At 35.7% G+C, this 26,533-nt stretch overlaps 1 protein-coding gene across 1 annotated transcript in view; it reads left to right on the top strand.

The window, feature by feature from the left end:
* KPNA4 (karyopherin subunit alpha 4) overlaps positions 1–26,312 on the top strand; it is a 46,273-nt gene extending 19,961 nt beyond the window's left edge. Inside the window, exons 9-17 of the mRNA XM_084876025.1 lie at positions 2,127–2,296; positions 2,397–2,441; positions 5,540–5,671; positions 8,052–8,180; positions 10,468–10,572; positions 17,587–17,658; positions 19,419–19,581; positions 21,850–21,944; positions 24,235–26,312. Coding sequence (XP_084732151.1) covers positions 2,127–2,296; positions 2,397–2,441; positions 5,540–5,671; positions 8,052–8,180; positions 10,468–10,572; positions 17,587–17,658; positions 19,419–19,581; positions 21,850–21,944; positions 24,235–24,333 — 1,010 coding nt within the window. The 3' untranslated portion in view covers positions 24,334–26,312. The remainder of the gene's footprint in view (positions 1–2,126; positions 2,297–2,396; positions 2,442–5,539; positions 5,672–8,051; positions 8,181–10,467; positions 10,573–17,586; positions 17,659–19,418; positions 19,582–21,849; positions 21,945–24,234) is intronic.
* The last annotated feature ends 221 nt before the right edge of the window (positions 26,313–26,533 follow it).

Genomic DNA, 26,533 nt, shown 5'->3' with positions numbered 1-26,533 from the left:
CCAGTTAATGTGGATTTTTTTTCAATAGATGGAGTTACACATATGTTGAAATATATGCATTTTGATGTGTATGCTATTTTGTTGTATTGACAACAAGCTTCAAAACTTGATATGTCAAATTTGCTGAAGGTGTTAACATCATATATATTTTTACGCTTAAAAATGGCAAATTTCGTGCCAAAAAGAAAGCATTTGCGGAAAGTTTTAACGCATTATTTTGAAGAAAAAAATTATTGTATATTTTGGGAAGCTTATGGTGAACATGCTCCATCTCAAAATACTTGTGAACACTGATTTAAATGCTTTAAAATTGATGATTTCAATGTGAAAGACAAAAGAATGTCCAGGTCAACCGAAAAAGTTTGAAGACCAACAATTGCAAGCATTATTGGATGAAGATGCATGTCAAACTCAAAAACAACTTGCAGAAAACTTAAACGTTGCACAGCAAACAATTTCTGATCGTTTACAAGCAATAGGAAAGATTTTAAAGGAAGGAAAATGGGTGCTACATCAACTGAACGAAAGACAAATAAAAAACCGAAAAGTCATCGGGAAAATGTTCCTTCAATGGCATAAAAGAAAGTCTTTTTTTGCATGGAATTGTGACTGGCGATAAAAAGTAGGTTTATTTTGAGAATCCCAAATGCACGAAATTATGGGTTGATCCAGGTCAACCGTCTATATCTACTGCAAAGCCATATCACTTTGGAAAGAAGACAATGCTCTGCATTTGGTGAGATCAGGAAGGTCTGGTGTATTATGAGCTTCTAAAACCAGGTGAAACCGTTAATATTGATCATTACCAATAGCAAATAATAAATTTTAACCACGCTTTGATCGTAAAACAACAAGACTGTGCCAGAAGACACGGCAGAGTAATTTTGCTTCATGATGATGCACCACCACACACTTCAAAATCAGTTAAAGAGGCATTAAAAGATCTTGCCTGGGAAGTATTAACCCACTCGCTGTATTCACCAGACCTTGCTCCTTCAGATTATCACTTGTTCCTATTGATGGCACATGCACTTTCTGAGCAGCACTTCAAAATGTATGAAGAAGTGAAAAATTGGGTCTCTGAATGGTTTGCCTCCCAACGTTCTATTGGGACGCTGTCCATAAATTACCTGAAGGATGGGGGAAGTATGTAGCTAGTAGTGATGGACATTACTTCGGATAAAGCACTTTTGATGTTTCTCTTGAAATTATTGTTTTCTTTGATTATAAAATCCGCCTTTATTAACTGGTACACCTAGTAGATTTTAGTACATTATAATAATGTTATCTACTCTCATAATGAAATCAGTATATAGGAGATAATCTAGAGCTTATAGAGCAAGGGCCATTTGGACATTTATAACATAATTCACAGGCCATACAGAATTATCAACTTAAAAATTAACTTGTTATATTTGGTCAAACATTTAATTAATTCACCCCTAATGCCTAGGCAGGACCAGACCAAATGATGTCATGGTCCAGTGCCAGACATTCCCCACTCCTGTTATGGACGGTCTCATTAAATGTTGAACATGATTATCATACTTTCAGGTTTATTCTAATAAATAATGTAGGAAAAATAATTAGACAATTCTGATGTTTCAAAGATTATTTTTTAACTTGATCCTACACTTCACCCAAATTCAAAAAACTATCATGGAGTATAATTTATAGTTATTACTCTCACTGCTTTGATATTGGATCATCAGTATAAATTGTACAAATATTTCCTCTCCAGTAGTATTGATGTATATATTTTTATTACATGAAAGTTTGTAAACTGAGATTGCCATTGAAAGAAAAGATAAAAGCAACCGTTCTCTGTTCGAAAAGTATTTTAAGGTACCCTTAGGCTTCTAGCGTTCAGATAGCATAAAAGTGTTTTATAGGTGGAACAGCTTATAACCCTGAATATGTAATATTTTTTTCATAAAAAAATTTAGTATCTTATATTGCTTCTCTTGGCTCAAAGACCTAAATATGAGAGTTTGGTTATTATTATCTAGAACTTTTATATAAAACTAAATAGTATAACTAAAATACAGCATATTGAACTTAGTGCTTTATTTTTTGAATTGCTTATTGTCAACTTATTTTATTGAATTACTAAATCCTTCTTACAGGTGATGGGCCACAGTGTAGAGATTATGTCATAAGTCTTGGAGTTGTGAAACCTTTACTTTCCTTCATAAGTCCATCTATTCCTATAACATTCTTAAGAAATGTTACTTGGGTTATGGTCAACTTATGTCGGCACAAAGACCCACCCCCCCCAATGGAAACCATTCAGGAGGTAAACAAGTGCTTTTTGTTTTTATTTTCAAACTGAGGTAAATATTATGTGTATGTTTTTATCTATCTGTATTTTTAAATTTGTGTATTTTTCTCTTCAGATTCTTCCAGCTCTTTGTGTTTTAATTCATCACACAGATGTAAATGTGAGTAAATGCTTCATATATTTTTATATGTGTGTATGGATGCATGTGAGATAGGGAAAAAAATGTTACATTGGACATCATGTCAGTTTATTCTATCAGATTTTTCCATTCAAGAGCTAAAAATACATAATTTGCCATTTTTATACTCTGTGTTTACTTACATCACTAAATTTAATTTTAGTAAAAAAAAATCAAGACTAATTGTTATTTGGTCTCAAAAATCAAGTATATACATATGTACATTAGTGTTATAAAAGTTACATTGGAAGTTCTTCAATTTGTTCATGAGTTTTTTATGGAATCTCATTTTGATAGCTTGACCAATAAGAGAATACATATGCCCAATTTTTTAAAATATTTTTATTGATTTCAGAGAGGAAGGGAAAGGGAGAGAGAGATAGAAACATCAGTGATGAGAAAGAATCATTGATTGGCTGCTTCCTGCACACCCCCTACTGGGGATCGAGCCTACTGGGGATACATGCCCTTGATCAGAATCAAACCCGGGACCCTTCAGTCCTTAGGCCAATGCTCTAACCACTGAGTCAAACTAGCTAGGGCTGTTTTTGTTTTTTGAAAGATAAAAAGAGCCCTAGCCGGTTTGGTTCAGTGGATAGAGCATCGGCCTGCAGACTGACGGGTCCCAAGTTCGATTCCGATCAAGGGCTTGTACCTTGGTTGTGAACACATCCCCAGTAGGGGCTGTGCAGGAGGCAGCTGATCGATATTTCTCTCATCGATGTTTCTAACTCGCCCTCTCCCTTCCTCTCTGTAAAAATAAAAATAAAAATAAAAAAATATATATTTTTTAAAATTTTTAAAAAATTGTTTAAAAAATAAATTCACAGGTATGATGTATACTACATCAAGCAGTAACATAATGTACAAAACTCATTAGATGAATATGATCTTTTTATATGTTTTTTTTTTTTTAGCTCCACATAGTTTAGGATTCTTTTTGGTTTTGCTCCTTCTAGCCAAAGTCTTTAATAAAATTATAAATGTTAATATTTTACTTTTGCTAGATTTCTAAGAAAGGATAATCTCAAAATTTATACCTCTACCAAAAAAACAAGACATCTTTGACCTTATTCCGAGATGTATTGTGGTCTTTATACTGTTTACATCAAGCAAGTGGAGATTGTAACTCAATTTTTTTTTTTTTTGCTTTTATATACCTTTAATTTCTCAAGCCAGTTTACATTGTTCTTTTTTAGTACATATTTACTAAGTTTAGTACATGTTTACTAAGTTTAGTACATGTTTACTAAGCATTTACTAAAAATAAAATATTTTTAGGTTAGCTCTTAGCAACAAGTTCTTAAATCAGACTATCAAAGAAGTAAAAAATAAAATAAAAACAAAACAGCTTTCACAAACCATAAGTGAAACACTGAAGTTTCAAATTTAGTAAACTTATCATGGAATATTACATTTGTCTGTTATAAACAGTATATATGAGAGTGAATCTGATTTAAATTGTGAGTTTGATATGAGCTTATCAATGATTTGTTTACTATTGGACCTTTTATTATTTTTTAAGTATATTTTTATTGATTTGAGAGGGAGAGAAAAATAGAAACATCAATGAAAGAGAAACATCAATCTATCGGCTGCCTCCTGCACACCTCCCACTGGGGATCAAGCTTGAAACCCAGGCATGTGCCCTTTCAGGGAGTCGAACCAATGACCCCTTCGTGTATGGGTTGATGCTCAACCATTGAGCCACATTGGTTAGACACTATTGGGCCTTTTACAAAAATCAATCTAAATTTTATATACAGTCATGCACAGTTAACTTGAAATATTTGCTTATAAAAAATTTTTGGCCAAAGCAGGTTTGGCTCAGTGGATAGAGAGAGCATCAGCCTGCGGACTGAAAGGTCCTGTGTTCGATTTGGGTCAAGGGCATGTACCTTGGTTGCGGGCACATCCTCAGTAGCAGGTGTGCAAGAGGCAGCTGATTGATGTTTCTCTCTCATCGATGTTTCTAACTCTCTATCCCTCTCTCTTCCTCTCTGTAAAATATCAATAAAATATTTAAAAAGAAAAAATTTGGCCCTAACTTTCTGTCTTTCTCTTCCTCTCCCTACTATCTCTCTAAAATTTTGGCCATTAATGAGATCATCAGCCCTAGGTATTGAGAGTTTGATTCCAGTCAAGGGCAGGTACCTCAGTTGAGGCTTGATCTCTGGCACTGGTTGGAGCACATTTGGGAGGCAACCAATCAATGTGTCTCTTTCATAGCGTGTTTCTCTGTGTCTCTCTCCCCTCCCACTCTCTCTAAAAACCAACGGGGGGATGAGGGAAGAGATATTCTCAGCTGAGGATTAATAAAACAAAAATAAACAAATTTTGGCATATGTTGGTACTCCAGGAAAAAAAAAGTTACATTTGTAAGTTGAAGTTTCATTGTTTCACATATTTTAATACCACTTTATGTGTATGAATTTTCTCATTTGGTATCTTCTTTTTATATTAAAAATATCCATAGAACTTCCTTAAATTCCTGAAAGGAGCAATAGCAAAGTGATGTTTCCTCCTAGGGGCTTCTTGGATGTTTTAAACAATATTGCTTTAGAATTTAAAAGGTTTCTAACTTCTCTGGCATGTCTTTTGACAGAGTCCATATTTAGAAAGGCTTTGAAAGCAAAGTTAAGTAGTTTTGGTAGCTTGTGTAAATTATGTTTTTTGGGTGTTTTTTTTTTTTTTTTTTTTTTTTACCTAGAATGTATGTTTGTTTTTTTTAAACATTTACTACAGTGTCCTTGTATTTATCCCTCAGTCTGGGCATTTGGAAAGAGAATTTCTTTTTTTCTCCTATTTCATGTGCTATGTAGTGTGTTTTTATCCTAATGAATTAAGGTTAGATACTAAATTGTGATAGATTCTTAATTAACCTAAACCTTATGAATATGGCTTAAAGATGTACATGCTTAATACAAACATTCATAAATGCTAATATTTAGTATAATAAATTCCAATGAGTTGAAGTGAGAGAAAAAGACATTTATAGAACAATTGTAAATTAGTCTGAATGGTTAAATTATTAAAATGAGAAGATACTTAAAGGCAATTTAAATTTTCATTTTCATTAGATACTGGTAGATACGGTCTGGGCCCTCTCTTACCTTACTGATGCTGGCAATGAACAGATACAGATGGTAATAGACTCTGGAATAGTGCCTCATTTGGTTCCTCTGCTCAGCCACCAGGAAGTGAAAGTTCAGGTGAGTTTGTTGTTGATAAAAGTATAAGTTTTTCTTACCACTAATTGCTTAAGCATGACTTCAGAAATGGACAATGAAATCTAATCAGGAGTCCAAAAATAAGCCCATACATATATGATCAATTGATTTCTTAACACAAGGGTATCAAGAAAATCCAATGAGCAAATAAAATTAATTCAATAAATGATGGTGAAACTACTGGATATTCCATGTGAAAGATTGAAGTTGAACCCCTATTTTATACCATATTTAAAAAATAGCTTAAAATGGATCAAATACCTAAATGTAAGAGCTAAAAGTATAAACTTTTTAGAAGAAAAAACAGACATAAATCGTTATGACTTTGGATTAGTCAGTAGCTTCTTAGATATGACACCATAAGCAACCAAGAGGGGAAAATTAAATTGGACTTTACCAAAATTTAAAACTTGCACTTCTTAGGACACCATCAAGAAAGTGAAAAGACATCCTGCAGAATAGAAGAGAATTTTGCAATAATATATTTGAAAAGGGACTTGTATACAAAATATGTAAACAATTTCTTCAACTAAACAATAAAAAGATAAGTAACCCAATTTAAAAATGGACAGAAGATTTAAATATAGTTTTTCCAAGAAGACATGTAGTTAGTCAATGAGCATATGACATAAACAAAAAGTAACAGGTGTTGGCAAAGGAGAAAGTGGAATACTCATATACTGCTGGTGGAAATGTAAAATGACACAGCTTCTTTGGACATTAGTTTGACAGTACCTCAAAAAGTTAGACATAGAATTATTACAGGACCCAGCAATTTCACTTTCGGGTATATATGTAAGAGAACAGAAAAAACATTTTCACATAAAAACTTGTACAGATATGCAAATTGACCATACCTCTAAGATGCCCACAGCCAATCAGGAGTGGGGATGCAAATGTACTCAACAAAGATGGTGGGTTAATTTGCATACACAGGTGCAGAGCAAAGACTGAAGACTAAGGAGTCTTGTCTTCTCCACTGTGGCAGAAGCAAGGCCTGGGTCCCGGGTGCCAGAGGAAAACCAGTTGACAGCCAGGGGAAGGAAGGTCTATTGCACAAATCTTCATGCAATGGGCCTCTAGTTTTTCATAATAGCCAAAATGTGAAAACAACCCAAATGTTTACCAACTAATGAATGATTAAATAAAATGAAGTCTTTCCATGCAGTACAATATTATTTGGCCACAAAAAAGAATGAAATACTCATACATGCCACAACATGAGTGCACCTTAAAAGCATTATGTTAAGTAAAAGAAACCAAATGTGAAAAGCCATCATCTATTTTATTTCAATGAAATGTCCAGAATAGGGAAATCCACAGGAATAAGCATAATGTGATTGGCAATGGGAATTATAGTTAAAGAGTCCAGATGAAAATGTTCTGAAATTATATATTGGTTATGGTTGCACAACTTTGAATATACTAAGAACAACTAATTATTCACTTTGGAAGGGTGAATTATATCTCAATTTTTAAAAAAGGAAACTGGATTTTTTGTAGACAAAAATTAGCCAAAAAAAAAATCTTACCAGAAAATAATCTGATACAACTAAAGAAAATAATGGACAATTCGAATTCATATGAATAGGAAAATCCTATATAATAAAAGCCTAATATGCTAAGTGTCCAGTTTACAAGCTGGCTCTTCAACCAATCAAAGCATAATATGCTAATGATATGCTAAGGCCACTAAACTGCTCGCCATGATGTGCACTGACCACCAGGGGGCAGACACTCCAACCAGTAGGTTAGCTTGCTGCTGGGGTCTGGCAGATCGGGACTAAGCAAGATGGGCCAGACACATCCTGGAGCCCTCTCTGGCTGACCAACCTCCCACGTCTCTTCCCTGACCCAGTTGTGCACTGGTGGGTCCCTCGGCCTGGCCTGCGCCTTCTCACAATCCAGGACCCCTCGAGGGATATCGGAGAGCTGGTTTCAGCCCAATCCCCTAGGCCAGACCAAGGGACCCCAGTGGGGCACAAATTTGTGTACCAGGCCTCTAGTCTTATATATTAAGCAGGCTCCTGCTTTCCTTCAGAAAAGGCACTTTGTTTTTGTTACCCTATTGAAACGCTAAACATAAAATCTAAAGTACTGCCTTATTTTTTTTTATGGCCCAGATTACTGTCTAAAATTATCCATATTTTTTTATTGACTGATTTCTACAATAAGCTTCATAAGAGGGGGGGTTGTATCCTATTCACTCTTATGTTCCTAAATCAATGTCTGACACAGCTTTTTCTAAAAAGATAAGTTTGAATGAATGAATGGGTCTTTCATAATCTGCCAGACATACCTCTCTCGTAAGAAAAAGTATTTCACATAGAACAACATCTCATTAAATCTTTTTATGTGTCAGACTGCTGCACTTCGAGCTGTGGGCAACATTGTTACTGGAACTGATGAGCAAACACAAGTAGTTTTGAACTGTGATGCTCTGTCACATTTCCCAGCACTCCTGACACATCCCAAAGAGAAAATTAATAAAGTAAGTATTTTTAAACACTATTTAATAAGTAATGTAAAATATCAGCAGTTTTCATTTGTAAACTTAGGGACTCAGAACTGTCTATAATATCAATGTCAACTGTTATTTAGACATCAAGAAAAGATAAAATATTTTATTCTTCCTAACATGAATTAGTATGTAATTTTCCATAAATAAACCAGTTATAAACCGTGCAAAATTGGCTCTCTTGGAAATGATGAAATAAAGATAATCGGGTGTTGAATGTTGTATGACTGGAAGTTTTTAATATGTAAATTAATTAATCTAGGTTTAATATTTTATAGGTAAATTAAGTTTAATATTTTATAGGTACTTAGCAGAAAGTGTGTGTGTGCGTGCGTGTGATTGTGGAGGCTATGGAAAGGGGGCACTGACTGGTGATGCTGATATTGGAGTGCATCTGAGGCTGTTGTAGAAACATATGGGTGGTTGGTTACAACATTGCTGATGATTATGACCCAAAAACAGCTCACCTAAGTAGCCTAACACCCTAAAATCTTTAACAGGTTCATTAAATGTGTTCCTGTGATCTGATCCAAAAGAGCCTAATGCACCCTAACTAATACTAATAGTTTTTAGAATAAAACTTGTTTACTAAATTTCTTAGAGAAAATGTTTTCTTTAGTAAATTGATAAATCTGTTAAGTTTGCTAAATTATGGTCATATTCTACATGGGATGTTACGTAGATATTTTGCCTTGTTTCATGCTAACTGTGGTTTCAGTGTTCATGTATTATCTATAAAACTTGGAAAAATATGTGAACATTTCAACCAAAGTGGCACCATTGTGGTATAAAGGGTAGCTTAAAAAGATCCTTAAGGTAGACCAATAAAGCAATCAAACATCTGGTTCTGCTTTAGCTCTTGAGAGACTTGGGGCAGAGAATTATTACAAATAAGTACATTAAAGCAACCCACTATTTCATTTTTCATGTCTCAATTATGGATAATTGAGATTTATCTACTTGGGCTAGGACTCTTGATCAGAATAGGATAGAAAATAGAGCACTTTATCTGAAAGGGATGCTGAATCTGTTTAGAGTAGTTTTAGCATTTGTATCAATATTTGTGTTACAGCCTTTTGACTCTTTAATGTTTGTTCAACCAATCTTCTTTTGGGTTTTAGTGTTTGGGAAATTGCTTTCAAGAATTCTCTAGAAGGGTTATTTAGTTCATTATGACTTTGATTGGGACCATTAGCATTTTATTGAAAGAAAATAGGAAAACAGGATAGAGAAGTTGAGATTCCTAAAATTTTTATTATGGAACTCATTCTACCTAATAAAATAGTAATACGCAAGTTAACCATTACTCTGCTACACCCACAAGCCATGCCCACCAACCAATCAGAGCGACTATGCAAATTAACCCCAACCAAGATGACTGCCACCACAGAAAGTAGGAGGAAGGCTTGGGTCTCCCTGGCAATGGAAGAAGCCATGCTTTCCACACACCCTGGCCGACCTAGGCCTCCACTCCAGACTACAAAGTTCAATTGTAGAAAATAAATATATCCCAGGTATCAGGGTCTCCACTTGGGTCGCTGGGGGGCATGGCCGGCCTGCAAACCACCAAAGGCCCCTTGCACAGTCTGCCCTACACCCCAAGGGAACCCCCACCCTGATCGGAGACACCCTTCAGAGCAAACCAGCTGGCCTCCACCCATGCACCAGGCCTCTATCCTATCTAATAAAAGAGTAATATGCAGATTGACCACTCCAACACACAAGATCAAGATAGCTGCCCCCATGTGGTCAAAGATCCTGTCCCCATGTGGACACAAGATGGCCAGCAGGTGAGGGCAGTTGGGAGGGACCAGGCCTGGAAGGGAGGGCAATTGGGGGCAATCAAGCCTGCAGGGGAGGGCAGTTAGGGGTGATCAGGCCGGCAGAGGAGGGAAGTTGGGGCAAATAGGCTGGCAGGGGAGCAGTTAGACATCAATCAGGCTGGCAGAGTAGTGGTTAGGGGGTGATCAGGCTGGCAGGCAGAAATGGTTAGGGGCAATCAGGAAGGCAAGCAGGTGAGCAGTTGGGAGCCAGCAGTCCTGGATTGTGAGATGGATAAATGGGCAGTGGGACATCCCTTGTGGGGTTCCAGATTGGAGAGGGAGGGAAACCTCCCCCCCCCCATGCACAAATTTCATGCACCGGGCCTCTAGTTCAATAGTAAAATAATTTGGACATTATAGTGAAGATGTTTTTTCTTAGTTCAGATGCAGATTTTATTTTTTTTAATGAGAAATACTGAAGGGGTCTTGTTTTACAGGAAGCAGTGTGGTTCCTCTCTAACATCACGGCAGGAAATCAGCAGCAGGTTCAGGCAGTAATTGACGCCAATCTTGTCCCAATGATAATACACCTTTTGGATAAGGTAAGAAAATCATCTCATTGTATCTGAGTAAAAGTAAAGGGTTTAAATTTAACCTATGTGATAAGTGTGGAGAGAATCCAAGATGGCTGCTCGGGTAGGCACCTAGCCGCAGCCGCACGCAACAATTTCAATAAAATACAACTAAAATATAAAATGGACATTACCCAGAACTACAGGAAAGTCAACTGACTGGAAATTCTACAACGAGAAGCAAGGAGAAAACCAGAAGGAAGCGCGGAGGAGCTGTAAAAGCCCAAGTACAGAGACACGCGGCGCGCGCGGAGAGTACAGAGCCGGAGAGGAGGGAGGCCGAGTGCCTGGCGGGCGTTCCCTAGCGGGAAGGAGATAAACACTCCGACTGTGCTGGGCCCCCGACTGCTCTGAACCCCCGTTCTAGGCCAGACCCCGGGGACCCAGGCTCACACAGAGGGAGCTGGGCTGTAAGGCAGTACTCGGGGAAGCAGCGAAAGGAGGTCCCAGAGGCGCGCACACAGCGCGCAGAGAAGGGCCGGCCGGCTGTGCCGTAGGACTGCCCTGGCGGGAAGGAGACAGGCTCCAGACTGCTCTGAACGCCACCTCCAACTCCACTTCCAACTGAACTGAACCCCAGTTTCGGGCCCATTGCGGGAGAGCTTACACTGTTTGGTAGCAGGCGAAAATCGAGGGCACCTTTCTCTCAGAGGCGCTTGCAACAAGTACTGAAGGACCCTGAGTCTCAGGAGTCGCATAGGGCGGGGCTGACGGAAGCCAAGGCTGTAGGCTCCACCCTGAAACCCCGCCCCATCAGGAAAGCTGCCTGCGAAAATGCCTAAACCAAATAGATCACAAACGAAAGAAATGGAGGACAAAAAGAGACTGGATATAGAGTTCAAAACCACACTTACAGGGTTTTTCAAGAGACTCCTAGAAAAGGCCGATAAAATAAATGAGACCTATGAGGATATGAAAAGGGATCAACAAGAAATGCTAAGGGATCAACAAGAAATAAAGAATACATTGTCTGAAATAAAAAATATTCTACAGAGTCCTAAAAACAGAATAGAAGATCGCAAGAATCAAGTCAAAGATTTGGAACATAAAGAGCCAGAAGACACTCCTCTGCAGAAGCTAGAAGGCAAGAGAATCCAGAAAATTGAAGATAATGTAAGAAACTTCTGGGACAACTTCAAACGATCCAACATCAGAATCATGGGGGTCCCAGAAGATGAGAGAGAGCAAGATATCGAAAACATACTGAAAGAAATAGTGACAGAAAACTTCCCCCACCTGGGGAAAGAATTGGACTTACAAGTCCAGGAAGCACACAGAACTCCAAATAAGAGGAATCCAAAGAGGACCACACCAAGACAAATCATAATTAAGATTCCAAGAGCAAAGGACAAAGAGAGAACATTAAAAGCAGCAAGAGCTAAGCAGGTGGTTACCTATAAAGGAGCACCTATACGATTGTCAGCTGATTTCTCAACAGAAACCATGCAGGCCAGACGGGAATGGCAAGAAATATTCAGGGTGATGAATAGCAAGAACCTACAGCCAAAAATACTCTACCCAGCAAAGCTATCACTCAGAATCGAAGGTCAGATAAAGAGCTTCACTAATAAAAAAAAGCTAAAGGAGTTCATCACCACCAAACCAGAATTATATGAATTGCTGAAGGGGGTTCTTTCAGAAGAGAAAGTAAATAAAGATAAAAATTATGAACAACAAATACGTAACTATCAACAAGTGAATCTAAAAACCAAGGAAATTAAAAAAAAAATCTGATGAACAATATTAACTGTTGAATATAATAGAATCAGAGGTATGGAAGGGGAGTGAACTGATGATTCTTGGGGAAAAGGGGAGAGGGGAATGTGGGAAGAGACTGAACATAAACTGTGCACCTATGGATGAGGACAATGGGGAGTGGGGAAAGGGCAGAGGGTGGGGTGGGAAGGGGGGGGAAAGGAACACTTGTAATAATAGGAACAATAAAAATTTATTAAAAAAAAAAAAAAAAATTTAACCTATGTGACTTGATTGGAGTGTCACTGTGCACAAAGGATCATGGGTTCCACCCTGGTAGAAGCACATACCCAGGTTGCATGTTTAATACCCAGTTGGGATGCATGTGGGAGGCAGCTGATTGATGTTTCTTTCTCTCTCTCTCTCTCTCTCTCTCTCTCTCTCTCTCTCTCTCTCTCTCTCTCTCTCCCTCCCTCCCTCTCCCTCCCTCCCTCCCTCCCTCCCTCCCTCTCTCTCTTTCTCTCTCTCTCTCTCTCCCCACTGTCTCTGTGTCTGTCTCTTTTCCTCCTCTCTAAAATCAGTTTTTAAAAAACTAAAAGAAAATTTTTTTTAACTACTAAATTATGTGAATGTATACTTTTCTGCTTAAGTAGAACCTATACAGTTTGCACGAATACTATCACAAAGTGGTATTAATATTAAAACTTTTAAACCCAGCAGTTTTTATATACAAGAAACATTTCTTTTTAGGAACCCTTGCTCTTTCTGTATCATTCTTTTATTAAAATTACTGTTATCCTTGGATTTGTTAAACATTCACATTACTACTGATTATACATTCTTAATGTATTGTGCTAAGCACTTTAAATATATTACCTCATTTAATACCATTGCTATATGAGGTTAAGAATTATCCCATTTGACAGATGAAGAAACTATGGTATAGAGTCTATAGACAAATAAATTGCCCAAGATCTAACTTCAAGTAAGTGTCCGATTTAATCATATGTTTGTATCATACTTCATGTTTACATTAACATTTGAGAAAGAGACTATTTAAAATGTCACAATCAGCCCTAAGCAGTTTTGCTCAATGGTTAGTGCATCAGCCTGCATACTCAAGGTTTGAGCATGTACCTTGGTTGCAGGCACATCCCCGGTAGAGGGTGTGCAGGAGGCGGCTGGTTAATGTTTCTCTCTCATCAGTGTTTCTAACTCTCTATCCCTCTCCCTTCCTCTCTATAAAAAAGTCAATAAAACATATATTTTAGCCAGGACCGGTTTGGCTCAGCGGATAGAGCGTCAGCCTGCAGACTGAAGGGTCCCGGGTTCGATTCCGGGCAAGGGCATGTACCTTGGTTGCGGGCACATCCCCAGTAGGGGGTGTGCAAGAGGCAGCAGATGGATGATTCTCATCGATGTTTCTAACTCTCTATCCCTCTCCCTTCCTCTCTCTGAAAAATCAATAAAATATATTAAAATTATATATATATATATTACATATATATATATATATATATATATATATATATTTTATTGATTTTTCACAGAGAGGATGAGAGAGGGACAGAGAGTTAGAAACATCGATGAGAGAGAATCATCGATCAGCTGCCTCTTGCACACCCCCCACTGGGGATGTGCCCTCAACCAAGGTACATGCCTTTGACCGGAATCGAGCCCAGGACCCTTCAGTCAGCAGTCCGACGCTCTATCCGCTGAGCCAAACCAGTCCCGGCTATATTTTAAATTAAAATAAAATAACATGTCACAATCACAGTATGAAGATTTTTTTCTGAACACTGGTCTATAAAGAGAATATTTCTATCTTATTTTTCTCCATGTTTTCTACAAACTGGTGGTAGAAGCTATATCTTATAAATTGGTAGCTTAAGCTTAGTTTGTAAAACAAGAATCCTTATGCACTGCTCTACTTTCTAATGATTCACATCAGGAGACACATTATGTCCTTCTTAGCCTATGCCAGCTGATTATTATTAAATTAGACATCAATCTTTCACATAATGGCATTTATTGATGATCATTGCCTGGATCCTTATTTTACTAAGAAATGCAAAATGCTTCTAATTTTGTCATTCTTTATGTATTTGCTATTCTTCAGTAAAGAACTTTTCCTTATCAACTGTAGTTTTACAGGATAACATTTTACATAGACAAGGCCAGGTAAATGCTTGATTCTTACTTATTATCACTCAATTTTTAGAATAACTTTGTTTCCTAACAACCTCAAAAGTAGACTAGGGTGGAATTTTTAATATTATTAAGAAATTATGGATATTTTTGTCCATTATAGTTCTTGCTGCCACTCAGGTTCCCTGACCAATAGGAACCTCTTAAATTTGGTGTTTGGTTTTTGTTTTATTTTTTTTACATCACCTTATAGTTTTTGAGAGCTTCTTTTTGAGTATGACATGATTTCCAGCCTTATCCTGTATATTTTCTGACCTAGACCTTGAAAGAATTATTTCTGCAGGGTGTACTGGTTCCTTTTTGTAGAGAATTGTATTTCAGGATCATAGTTCAGATACTAAGGATGATCATTGCTACTGTACAAGGTTGTTTTTGTTTCTAGCCTGAGTGAACAAAAGAGGTGATAATGTATTTTTTAGAAAGTGAAAAATATATTGTAATGTTGTGAACATGAAAATTTATAAAAAGAACAAATCATGAATGAAAGGAAGCTATTGGATATTGATGTCTATTTAAGATAATCGTGTTTTATTTTCACTTATTTGTTTTTATATTTTCCTCTTCTTATTCTGGAAATCTTCCTGAAAAGATTGAGAATATATGAGATAAAATCTATCAAAATAAAACCACACTACCATAACAACATGAATATACCATTTTTAAAATATTGGTTTGGGTTATATAAAGCATTTATGTGGTTTCCAAGTAAAAAATACATACCTTGTTTTAGTTGAAAGGGCTAACTTACATTTCTGTCCATTTCTCCTTATTCTCTCCCTTCCTTTACAGATAATAGTTTTTGTTAGTTTTTGGTTTATACCTTCATTGTTTCTTCTTTAAATATAAGCAAATGTCTATGTACATGCTCATTTTCCTACCTGCCTGAGGTCTTAATCCAGCATCTAGAAGCTTTCAGGAATCTGGAGAAGGCATTTTGGGGAGCCAGAGAAGACTTTTAGTTAAAGGAACCAAGTTCTCTTGTCTCTCTGAACCCCCTGCTTTTTTTTTTTTTTTTAGTATACTTTATTGATTTTTTTACAGAGAGGAAGGGAGAGGGATAGAGAGTTAGAAACATCGATGAGAGAGAATCATCGATCAGCTGCCTCTTGCACACCCCCTACTGGGCCTACTGGGGATGTGCCTGCAACCAAGGTACATCCCCTTGACTGGAATCGAACCAGGGAACTTTCAGTCCGCAGGCTGATGCTCTATCCACTGAGCCAAACCGGTTTCGACTGGACCCCTTGCTTTTTATTAACACAAATTGTCCTAAGGCATGGTAGATATACACATCAAAGGCCAAGGTTTAGTATACTGAATCCATTGTCAGATTGGCCTGTGGGAGGCAATAACATGTAGATTGAAATGCTCTCAGCTGTCTAGCAGCAAGCAATCATTTATGCATCCTTTTCAGGTTTGGGGAAATGCCCTCAACCATTCCAGATAATTCAGCCCTGCTGACATGATGGAATTAGCTGCAGGCACCTACCATTCCTTTTTTTCTTCTTGCATTGCTTTTTTTAAAAATACTTCTTTTGAAATATTATCCTGGAGATCACTCCCATTACATGAGCTTTCTTATTCTTTTTTCTTATTTTTGTTGAAGTTACATAGTACTCCAGTGTATATATGGATGTGCTATAATGTATTCAACTTACTTTATTTTTGAAATGTTTTGCTCTTAAATAGTATTTTAAAAAGGAATTTGTAATTTTTGTGTGTGGGGAGGGGTGTTTTTTCTTTTTCACTCCTACTAACAGATATTTAGAGTTAAACAATAATAAATAAGGGTAGATATCCCACTGCAGTTTAAATTTTCATTCCTCTTATTCCTCTTATTGATATGTATTTTTCTTAATACATCATAAACATTCTTCCAGGTTGCTAGCCTTCTTAAAATTTAATAACTGGTTATTATTTCATTAAGTAGATTTACTATAATTAATTATTCCCCTGTTGAAAATTTGAGTTGCTTTTACTTTTTTTTTTTTTTTAATATATTTTTATTGATTTCCCAGAGAAAGGTCGAAGGATAGAGAGATAGAAACATCAATGATGAGAGAATCATTGATCGGCTGCCTTCTGCATGCCCCCTACTGGGGATCCAGCCCACAATCCAGGCATCTGCCCTTGACTGTAATCAAACCCAAGACCCTTTAGTCCACAGGCCAACATTCTAGCCACTGAACCAAACTGGCTAGAGCTACTTTTACTTTTTTTAACTGTTATGTGCTGCTAAAACAATATAGAGATAGATTCATACTATCTATCATAATATCTTGTTTTAAATTATTTTCTTGGTAAATTATTAAAAGTGAGATTACTAACTCACATGACAAATAATTTTTAACTATATTTTTCAATTTATATTTAAAAGGAAATATATGATAGTGATGTTTTCACCACAATCTTATAATGGTGGGCATTATAATTTCTAAAACTTACATGTTTAAAAGGATATTTTCTTTTAATTTGACATTTCTTTAATTAAACTGTACATTTTTCTGAGGTGTTTTTTTTTTTTTACCATTTTATCCTTCACTTTATTTAATCTGATATTATTGAACAATAATACATATATATCAAGTCATAACAAGTCTCCATATATTTTGGGTAAATTGGGTTCTAAGGCATATTTTAACAACTAAAAATTATGTGCCTATAGAAAGGCCAGCAGTAAACCTGGGGAAATATTTAGCAGTTGAAAAATCAGATAAATCTGTTAAATTCGCTGAATTATAGTCATATTTTACATAGTCATATTCTACATTGTGGAAGGGTTGAGCAAAAAAGAGAAAAAAACTCACGAACATGAATAACAGTGTGGTGATGGTGATGTGTATTAGAGGAAGGTATGGGGGGGATAAATGGTGATGGACGGAGACTTGACTTGGAGCAGTGAACACAATACAGTGAACACATGATAGTTGTGGAATTGTGCATTTGAAACCTGTATAATTTAGTTAACTAGTATTACCCCAATAAATCCATAAAAAGATGGGGAAAAGAAAGCTCATTTCAGAAAACATTTTTTCCATTTTACTTTGTATTTCATTTTGTATCTTTTGCTTGCTTTTGCAGGGGGATTTTGGCACTCAGAAAGAAGCTGCTTGGGCCATAAGTAACTTAACAATTAGTGGAAGGAAAGATCAGGTAAGTTCAGCTTTTATTTATTTCTTTGTGGATAGGCTGTCTGCCTGCAGACGGAAGAGTCCCAGGTTCAGTTCTGGGCAAGGGCATGTGCCTGAAGCAACTTTGGTTGCAGGCTCCTTCCAGGCCCAGGTCAGGGTTCGTGCAACCTATCAGTGTGTTTCTAATTCGAGGCAACCTATCAGTGTGTTTCTCTCACCGATGTTTTGTCTTGCCCTCTCCCTTCCACTCTAAAAATCAATAGAAAAATATCCTCGGGTGAGGATTAACAAAAAAATCATAATTTAAAATAGTAGAAAGATAACATTCTGTGATAGGGGTGGGTGGGTTTGTGTGTGTATGTGTCACCTTGGCTTCCTTTAGTTATAATTCTTAGATGAGAAGTGTTCTCTTTCCAACTTCCTGGCCTACAATTTCTACTTCTTTCTAATTTACAGTAAGATCAGAGCACTTCTAGTCAGGGTTGGGTTGGTGTTTTTTGTTTGTTGTGGAGTTTTTTTGGCTCTTTAACAATATTAAGCCAGATGACTTCAGGTGAATTGGGCAGAATGAAACTGCCTCACAGATTCTAACAAATGAAAAACAAAAATTTACAGCATCTTCTAAATACTCAACCAAAAAAGGCTGGGAGTACAAACTAGAGTTAGGAATGTGAGGTCCTTAGGGCATAAAATTTAGAAAGGCATGCACTCTGATTGTGCAGGTGTCACAGCTAAACATTGTGCCACGTAACAAAAGAAAATGGGTTTTAAAGGTCCCAGATATGTTTCATAGATCATTTAAAAAAATTTTTTTTAAATATATTTTATTGATATTTCATGGAGAGGAGGAAGGGAGAGAGATAAGAGAGCTAGAAACGTCGATGAGAGAGAAATATCGACTAGCTGCCTCTTGCACACCCCCTACTGGGGTTGTGCCCGCAACCAATGTACATGTCCTTGACCGAAATCGAACCTGGGACCTTTCAGTCCGCAGACCGATGCTCTACCACTGAGCCAAACCGGCTTTGGCTTATAGATCATTTTAAAGGGTGAATTTGGATCTGATAAGCAATAAACTGATAATTACCACAAATAAGCTATAGACTGATGGTGAGCAGTGAATCCACTTAAATAGGAATGCATAGCAGAAGATAAAAATTCATATAGCCTAGCTGGTGTGGCTCAGTGGTTGAACTTCGACCTATGAATCAGAAGGTCACTGTTCTGTCCCTGGTCAGGGCACATACCTGGGTTGTGGGCTTGTCCCCAGTAGGTGGTGTGCAAGAGGCTAGTTCTCTCTCCTCCCTTCCTCTCTGAAATTAATATAAAAATTTTTAATTTAAAAATGCATGTAAATAATAGCTAACTATATAGAAATGATAGGAAAGTATTATGAAAATATTACAGAACCAATAGAATAGTGAATAGAAGGTGGCCACGGATATGAGGATGCCAAATGTAACAGTAAAGAGCCAAATGGATGCTCTCAAGTTGAACAGTTGAAGTTCTTTAAAAAATATTCAAACTCTTAACTAATATTTTAATTTCTTAATCTCAAAGGGGAAAGGATCTTTGAAAAAAGTGTTTCTTATGGCAAAGAAATGTTTCACTTTATTTTTAAGAAAAATAAACTTACTATATAAAAAAGAAAAGGAAATTTGTTTAATGTAGTCTAACAATGTGTGAGAGATGAGGTCATACTCAAAATTTTACTTCAATGAGAGAGTGTACACAAATAAAGTTCAGTTATGCTTAATATATCATGGTGTCTTTATTCTTCAGGTGGCCTGCCTAATTCAACAAAATGTTATTCCACCTTTTTGCAACTTGCTGACTGTAAAAGATGCACAAGTTGTGCAAGTAGTGCTCGATGGACTAAGTAATATATTAAAAATGGCTGAAGATGAGGCAGAAACCATAGCCAATCTTATAGAAGAATGTGGAGGTAAGTTTACTATAAACTATTATTACGCATTTTAATATTCTTTTTGTAACTGTTTATTTTCTGACTAGTAAAGTACTCCTGTATTTTTCTGTCTTAGATAATTAAGTAACAGAATAAAATAAATACGTTAAATGTGTTCTATATGTTCAGTCCTGCTCAGCTTCTTGCATATTCTTAGGTAACTGAATTGCTGCCATATATTGAACAGGCATTGTACTAAGGTACTTGGAAGATAGTGGTAAACAAGACACAGTTTTTGTCCTCAAGGCATGTAGTCTAGTATGGAGATAAATATAAACTGATTTAATGTGCTAATTACCCTAATAGAAATGTACAGCAAAATGAAATACCTAATTCATCCTGGAAGAAGCAGGAAGTCACACCTGAGCTGGATTTTGAGAGATGAATAAGGATTAATAAAGTAAAAAGGGATGAAAGGTGTTCCAGGCAGAAATAACACCATGAGCAAAGTCTGAGGTGAGAAATAGCATTCAGCAAATTATAAGTAGTTCAGTGTTGCTGAATCACAAAGTATGGGGTAGAAACTGCCAAAAGATGAAGCTGAGACCTGGCAAATAAGCAGGTTCCTATAATTTCATAAGCTTTTGTAGCATACTAGATAACTTTATTCTAATTTTGTAGGGCAGTAGTTCCCAAATCCGGCTGTGTATCAGCCATCTGGAATGTAAACAGCCCATCTTAGCTTTCAACTCTTAGAATTAACAAGTACACAGAACATGGAAGTTTCAAATGTGGCTGTGGAACAAAGTGTAAATGTTAACCTGGATAGGCATAAAAGTAAAGGTATTTCTGACAGAAGTTGAGAAGTAAATGAAGAAAGGTGATAACAGGAGAACTACTTTAACTTAGTAAAGGAATGCAGAGGCTTGAAAATTAACTAAGATTAGTATTTTTAAAGTTACTAAAGTGACAAATAGAATAACAAAGAAAATAATGCATAACTATCAAGTTCGGAACAGAAGATGGGAAATAGTGTTAGGGAACTAATTGGAAAGTAAATACCAGAAAAATTAAAAATGGGCATAGTAGGAAAGTATTAGTACAATAATTAGGCCATAACAAATGATGGCCCAATAAGTGAATATAGAAACAAAGGGGAGTCTGCAAAATTTAAGAAATGGAGGCTTTTAAGATTTGATTGTAGAATATTGAGGAAAAGAGAACTTAGGCTTTCTCTTAGATTTCAAACTGTTATCACCAAGTAATACATTAGAACAGTTTAAATGAATAAAGGCAAATAACAAGTTATGTTTTGGACAGTTCAAGTTTTAGGTAACTGTGAAATGTCCTGGTGGAATTATATCATGACGGCATTTAAATTTTATGAATGTGAAGCTCAATAGATTTACAGATCCTCAGCCTATATTAGTAGCCAAATTTTTTAATGGGAGGGCCTCCTAAGGAAAATGTAGAATGGAAAATGAGCCCAAAACAGCTATTACCATTTAAGAAAATAGAGGAAGAACAGTCATGAAAGGGCAATTTCATTATTTTTCAGATACCTTGAAATTACTACTCCTAAAAAGCAAAACAAGACCTAATTTGCATAGCAACAGGTTAAATTTATGTATTTTTAATGTTTCTACCTATGATTTAGCAAACTCACTAATGTTTACAGGGAAAATTTCATTTTTCCCTGAAATACTATGGTTGATCTTGTTATAATTAACAGGTGTCTTAACATTTATTTATTAATCACCAGTATAGTAAATTTTTTTCATATATACTCACTAGAAAAACTTGGCAGATGCTAGAAAGCAATTTAACGAAACAAAAGCAATTTTACATGTTATTGCTCCATATAAACATTGTGATTATATAATATTCTTCTGAATAGGTAGATGTCCCATTGCTTAATCATTTATATGCATTTATACACTCTGCTTGTTAATTTTTTAAGATAAACATGCAATATCTTTGTGCATAAAATCTTTTTATTTTTTAAGATTCACCCTTATGAGGACAGTGGGGGTGGGAGGGTGGGCCAGGGGAGGTAAGGGCAAAGGGTGGGGTGGAGACCAGGTAGAGGGGTGCTACTGGGGGGGGGGGGGGGGGGACAATTGTAATAATCCGAACTATAAAGATTCATTAAGATTTAAAAAAAAAAAAAATTCACCCTTAGAATAGGTTCCCAAAAATTGTAGATTTGTATTTCAATAATTGGATATGTGTTCCAAGATTATTATAACTTTTTTTGTCAGTACTTTTTAGATATTACTCTATTTTACTTTATAAAATCTTTTGCAGGACTGGAGAAAATTGAACAACTGCAAAATCATGAAAATGAAGACATCTACAAATTGGCCTATGAGATCATTGATCAGTTCTTCTCTACAGATGATGTATTTAATAACTTTATAGTTTTCTTAATATATGTCTACATGAAATAATATATTAAGCTAGGACATGCATGTATATATTTAAGGGGAATGGAATTAAAATAGGTATATGGCAGTAATATCACTTGTTTCAAAAACAATTATTTCATATTTCAGAGTCCCTCGGGGCATTAAAAAATAGTATTAGCTCTGATAGCAGAAAAGATAGGCATAGTTTCTTGACACTGGACAAGTCAAGCTTTATTTTTCACTTGATGTCTTTATAGTTCTCATATTTTATATTTTAATAGCATAACATGTTTATAAAACAAAACAGTGATAGTAGATGTCCTGTAATAAATTCTTCATGACAATATTTAGTTAATCCACTTTTGACTATATTCTCACTGTTACTTTTAGTTGATGACCCAAAACAAATATGAAGTTAGGTAGATAAGTTGAAAACAATAAATCATCAAAAAAGATGTTTCCATATATTGTGAAGTATAATATACAAAAGTATCTTATGTGGTAATGGAAATTAAATTATGAAATTAATTTTTTGTACTGCCTCTGGAAAAGTAAGCCTAAATTAAAAGCAGTTGTTCCTTAGAAAATTATAATGGTTAGATACCACCACCAGTGAATTTCTTGAATGATTTTCTCAACATTTTAATGAATTAGTCTTATACACAAACTTTTCCACATTATTAAGAGTAGAATATTATTAAACTTTTTTTAAAATCCTCATCCAAGGATATTTTTTATTGACTTAAGAGAGAAACATCAATCAATCAGTTTTCTCCTGTATGCATCCAGACCAGGGATTGAACCCACAATTGAGTATGTAACCTGATTGGGAATCATACTGCAACCTTTTGGTGATGATGCTCCAACCAACCTAGCCACCCGACCAGAGCTAAACATTTTGTTAAGCATTACTCAAAACACAATCTGACAAAAGACAAAACCAGTCATGCACCACATAACATTTTAGTCAAGAATGGATCATGCAAATAATGGTGTTCCATAATATTAGAATGATGGAGCTGAAAACTTCTTATTGCCTAGTGATGTCATGGACATCACAGTGTCAAACCCCAGTGATTACTCATGTGAACCTGGTGTAGCAAAAACCTGCCAGTCATACAGAAGTTTAGCATTACAATGACAGTGATGGACAATATGTACCATCTAGTTGTGTAAGTACACTCTAACAGTGCATTTCTAAGAATGTATCCCCATCGTTAATGCAGCTCATGGCTACCAGAAAAAAAAGTTGCGGATTCTACTTAATGGTGATTTAACCATTTAGATATAAAGTCCTTTAGATGATCAAGTCCTATTTAGAATATAATACCAGTTTAAATAAATCAGAAATAAAATCCAGAAAAAGCATATTCTTTTAAGGGTAGCTTTTATCACATGTCTTTAAAGTTGGATTCTTGGAAGTCCTAATTTGCAAGTAGATATACACAAGGCCTTATGATTTTTAATACCTCGACATGCAGTTTTTGTTATTTTCTTACATTGTGAAAATAATTCAAGGGGTGTGTACATTTATAGGAACTTTCACTATAGGCTCATAATTTTATAAAAGATGTGGCATTTTATAAAAGAACCTTTAGATATAAAGCATATAGAACATTATTTATTAGTTAATAGCTATTATTTTACTATTTTAAGCCCAAATGTCATTTCTCTCCCAGCTGGAGTGGCTCAGTTGATTGGAGCTTTATCCTGTGCACCAAAAGGTTGACAGTTTGATTCCTGGTCAGGGCACACACCTGGGTTACAGGTTTGATCCCCAGAGTGGATACAGAAAGCAACTGATCAATATTTCTCATCTTTTCCCCTCTCTCTTTTCTCTTCTTCTCTCCCTTTCCCTTCCACTCTCTAAGCATGTCTTCAGGTGATGATTAAAAACAAAAGAAACAAAAATTAATCAAAGACTACACTTATTTTAAAATTGGTGGCATTAATTCTTTAATGTCATCTTTTATCTATTTGCCCAGGTACAAGGGAAATTATAGTGAGTATCTCAGTTTAAAATGTATGACCATCTCCAACTTATTACTTATGTTTCATTCTTTTAGAAGATATTTATCTTGCATATTCTCAAGTTTCTTCTCATTTTGGGATCCTTAAGAAAAAGTCTTTACAAAATGTTTCAGCTTTCTAAAAGGGATGGTAGGATAATGTTGACACATTATCTCTCTCATACTTTTTAAAGGGAAATGGGAATATTACTATAATGCTATTTATATATACTTTTAAACTAATCATCTTTTTTCTTTTTTCTTTTTTCTCTTAGATTGATGAAGATGCTAGCCTTGTTCCAGAGGCAATACAAGGTGGAACATTTGGTTTCAATTCATCTGCCAATGTACCAACAGAAGGGTTCCAGTTTTAGAAAGATGCTATGGAAGTTAGGTACAATGCAGCACTGAGATATATATATATATATATATACATATATATAAAAAGGTTTGATCCATCAAGCTTGGCTCATGGGATCTACTGCTGCATTAAATCGGGAAAGAAAATGTGAAGATTTCATTTGGAATCACAGAAAATGCCCAAATGAGGTCAAGATGGCGAGTGGGTGCGAGTGAGAATGAGTGGCAAAGTGTAATGAAAACTTTACATGAATGCTTATTTAGGTTGATGAAAGTGAAAAGGGCTACAGGTCACAGATCTTCAGTGCCTGAGAAGAAACATTCAATGTTGACTTACTCTACATCAATTGAGGGAGAGTGCAGTATTGTCATCTTCAAGCCTTGTAAGCATAAAAGAGAATAGGATGCCCATATAAGTCAAAGGAAAGTGAGCCCAGGCCTTGCTATGAAGCCGTGTGTGAATGGACAGTGTTGAGTGAATGTCTGGCTCTGAGAGAGCCAGGTTCATCTTTCAAATCTAGGGCTCTTCACTCATGAAGCAGACTCCTAGTCCTGGAGTGACTGTGTATGAGAGTGTGGTTGTGGTGCTGGATGTGAACGCATGCAAGCTTGATTCGCCTTCAGGGGGCTGATAACAAACCTAGTAAATCATCAAAATGAGATCATAAGTGTTATGTACACTGGACATGAAAACAAAGACCGGTTTAGCAGCAGACATTGGTTTACTCTGCAGCCTGTGTTTTCTATTTCTCCTTTTTCCCCACCCCCTCCTTTTTTTTTTTTTTTTTTTTTTTTTTCTTTCTTTTTTTTTAGGTCTTTTTTTCTTTTGTTTTGGGGGATTTTTTTTTTTTTTTTTTTTTTTTTTTTTTTTGTGGGTTTTTGTTTTTTTGTTTTGTTTTTTTAATTTACCTAGTATGGCTTTTTAGTTGCTTCTCAAGTCAGAAAACTTTTCAGGAAGGTTTCCCTGTGCATTTGCACCAGATGAATGTTTGATGCTATGAAAAGCTTTCCATATCATCGGAACTAATTTGTGTAGATTTTTGCATGGAAAAAAAATCAAATTTCCCTCAAAATAGACTGTGTTGCAGTACACATGTTGCCATAATAGTATAAACAGTAAAATGCGCTTTAAAAAGCCATCCTTTTCATTTTCAGAAATAACATAAAGATCTTTGCATGAGGTAAATCTACAACATAGTTTATTTTTAGATTTTGTTAAGTCCTGTAAAGAAGAAGAAAAAAGTTTCAGTTGTAGTAGAATACCGTGCTGTGTTTAAATGTTGTTTTCAAACTTTGTTTTCTATGAAAATGATATGGAAACTTCTAAAATCGAATTTGGTGCATATGTACTGCTGAATAAAGACTGATGAAGAGGTTTGAATAGATGTACAAATCAAGTAATGGTTTGAACACCTTTAATAATATGCCTAATCTGTTCAATTGTTTTAGAATCTTTTTATCTTAGATGTAGGCAGCCATGAACAATCTATTTTGAGCCACTTTAGGGAGAAAACTTTGTATTTTTAAAACTTGCATAAGAGTTATGCAAGTGGTTTTTATAAATTGGAATAATACCTCAGTTTTGAGGTTATGCACACTAAATTAAATGTGACATAAATTAATTTGTACAAAAAGAACTCTTTATAAGGTGGCTCATTGTAGGAAATCCTGTGCCTTCCCCTTTGAGCACAAGTGTTGCATGAACAACAGTTTGCTATAAGAAACATACCAGATTAGCCACCATTAGCATCTATATCTACTTTGTGTTTAAGAATCAACTGGTAAATCTGAAACACTGTAGAATGGATAAAAATTATTTTGTGATCATAACTCTTTGTTGAACTAGAGTATTTTTGCAGCATTCCTTGTCATCAGAAACATGGTTAAAGTTTAAAACTAGAAGCAGCAGAAAACTAGCTTGTAAAATTTATCCAAGTAGAGTGCAGGCTAGGCTGTGTTGGGGAAATAAACATTAAACTTAAGCAATGTTTTACATGGGGTGTGTTGTTTGCTGTGTGGATTTTTTTATACACGTTAATGTAAAGTTAGAGTATAACTCAATGTATTATATTAGCTTGTCTTTCTAAATAAGCTTTTGACCTATAACCAACATAACATATCTCTTCAGTTCTATAATTTCAATATAAACATTAATATTTTAATCCACTGAATTTGTTCAGGTGACACCATCTGTAATTCTACTTTCTCCCTATC

Source organism: Pipistrellus hanaki, assembly GCF_964339955.1.
Source record: "Pipistrellus hanaki genome assembly, chromosome: 2".
Lineage (NCBI taxonomy): Eukaryota > Metazoa > Chordata > Mammalia > Chiroptera > Vespertilionidae > Pipistrellus > Pipistrellus hanaki.
The sequence above is the reverse complement of the archived record's forward strand: the minus strand, read 5'-3'. Positions and strand labels throughout refer to the sequence as shown.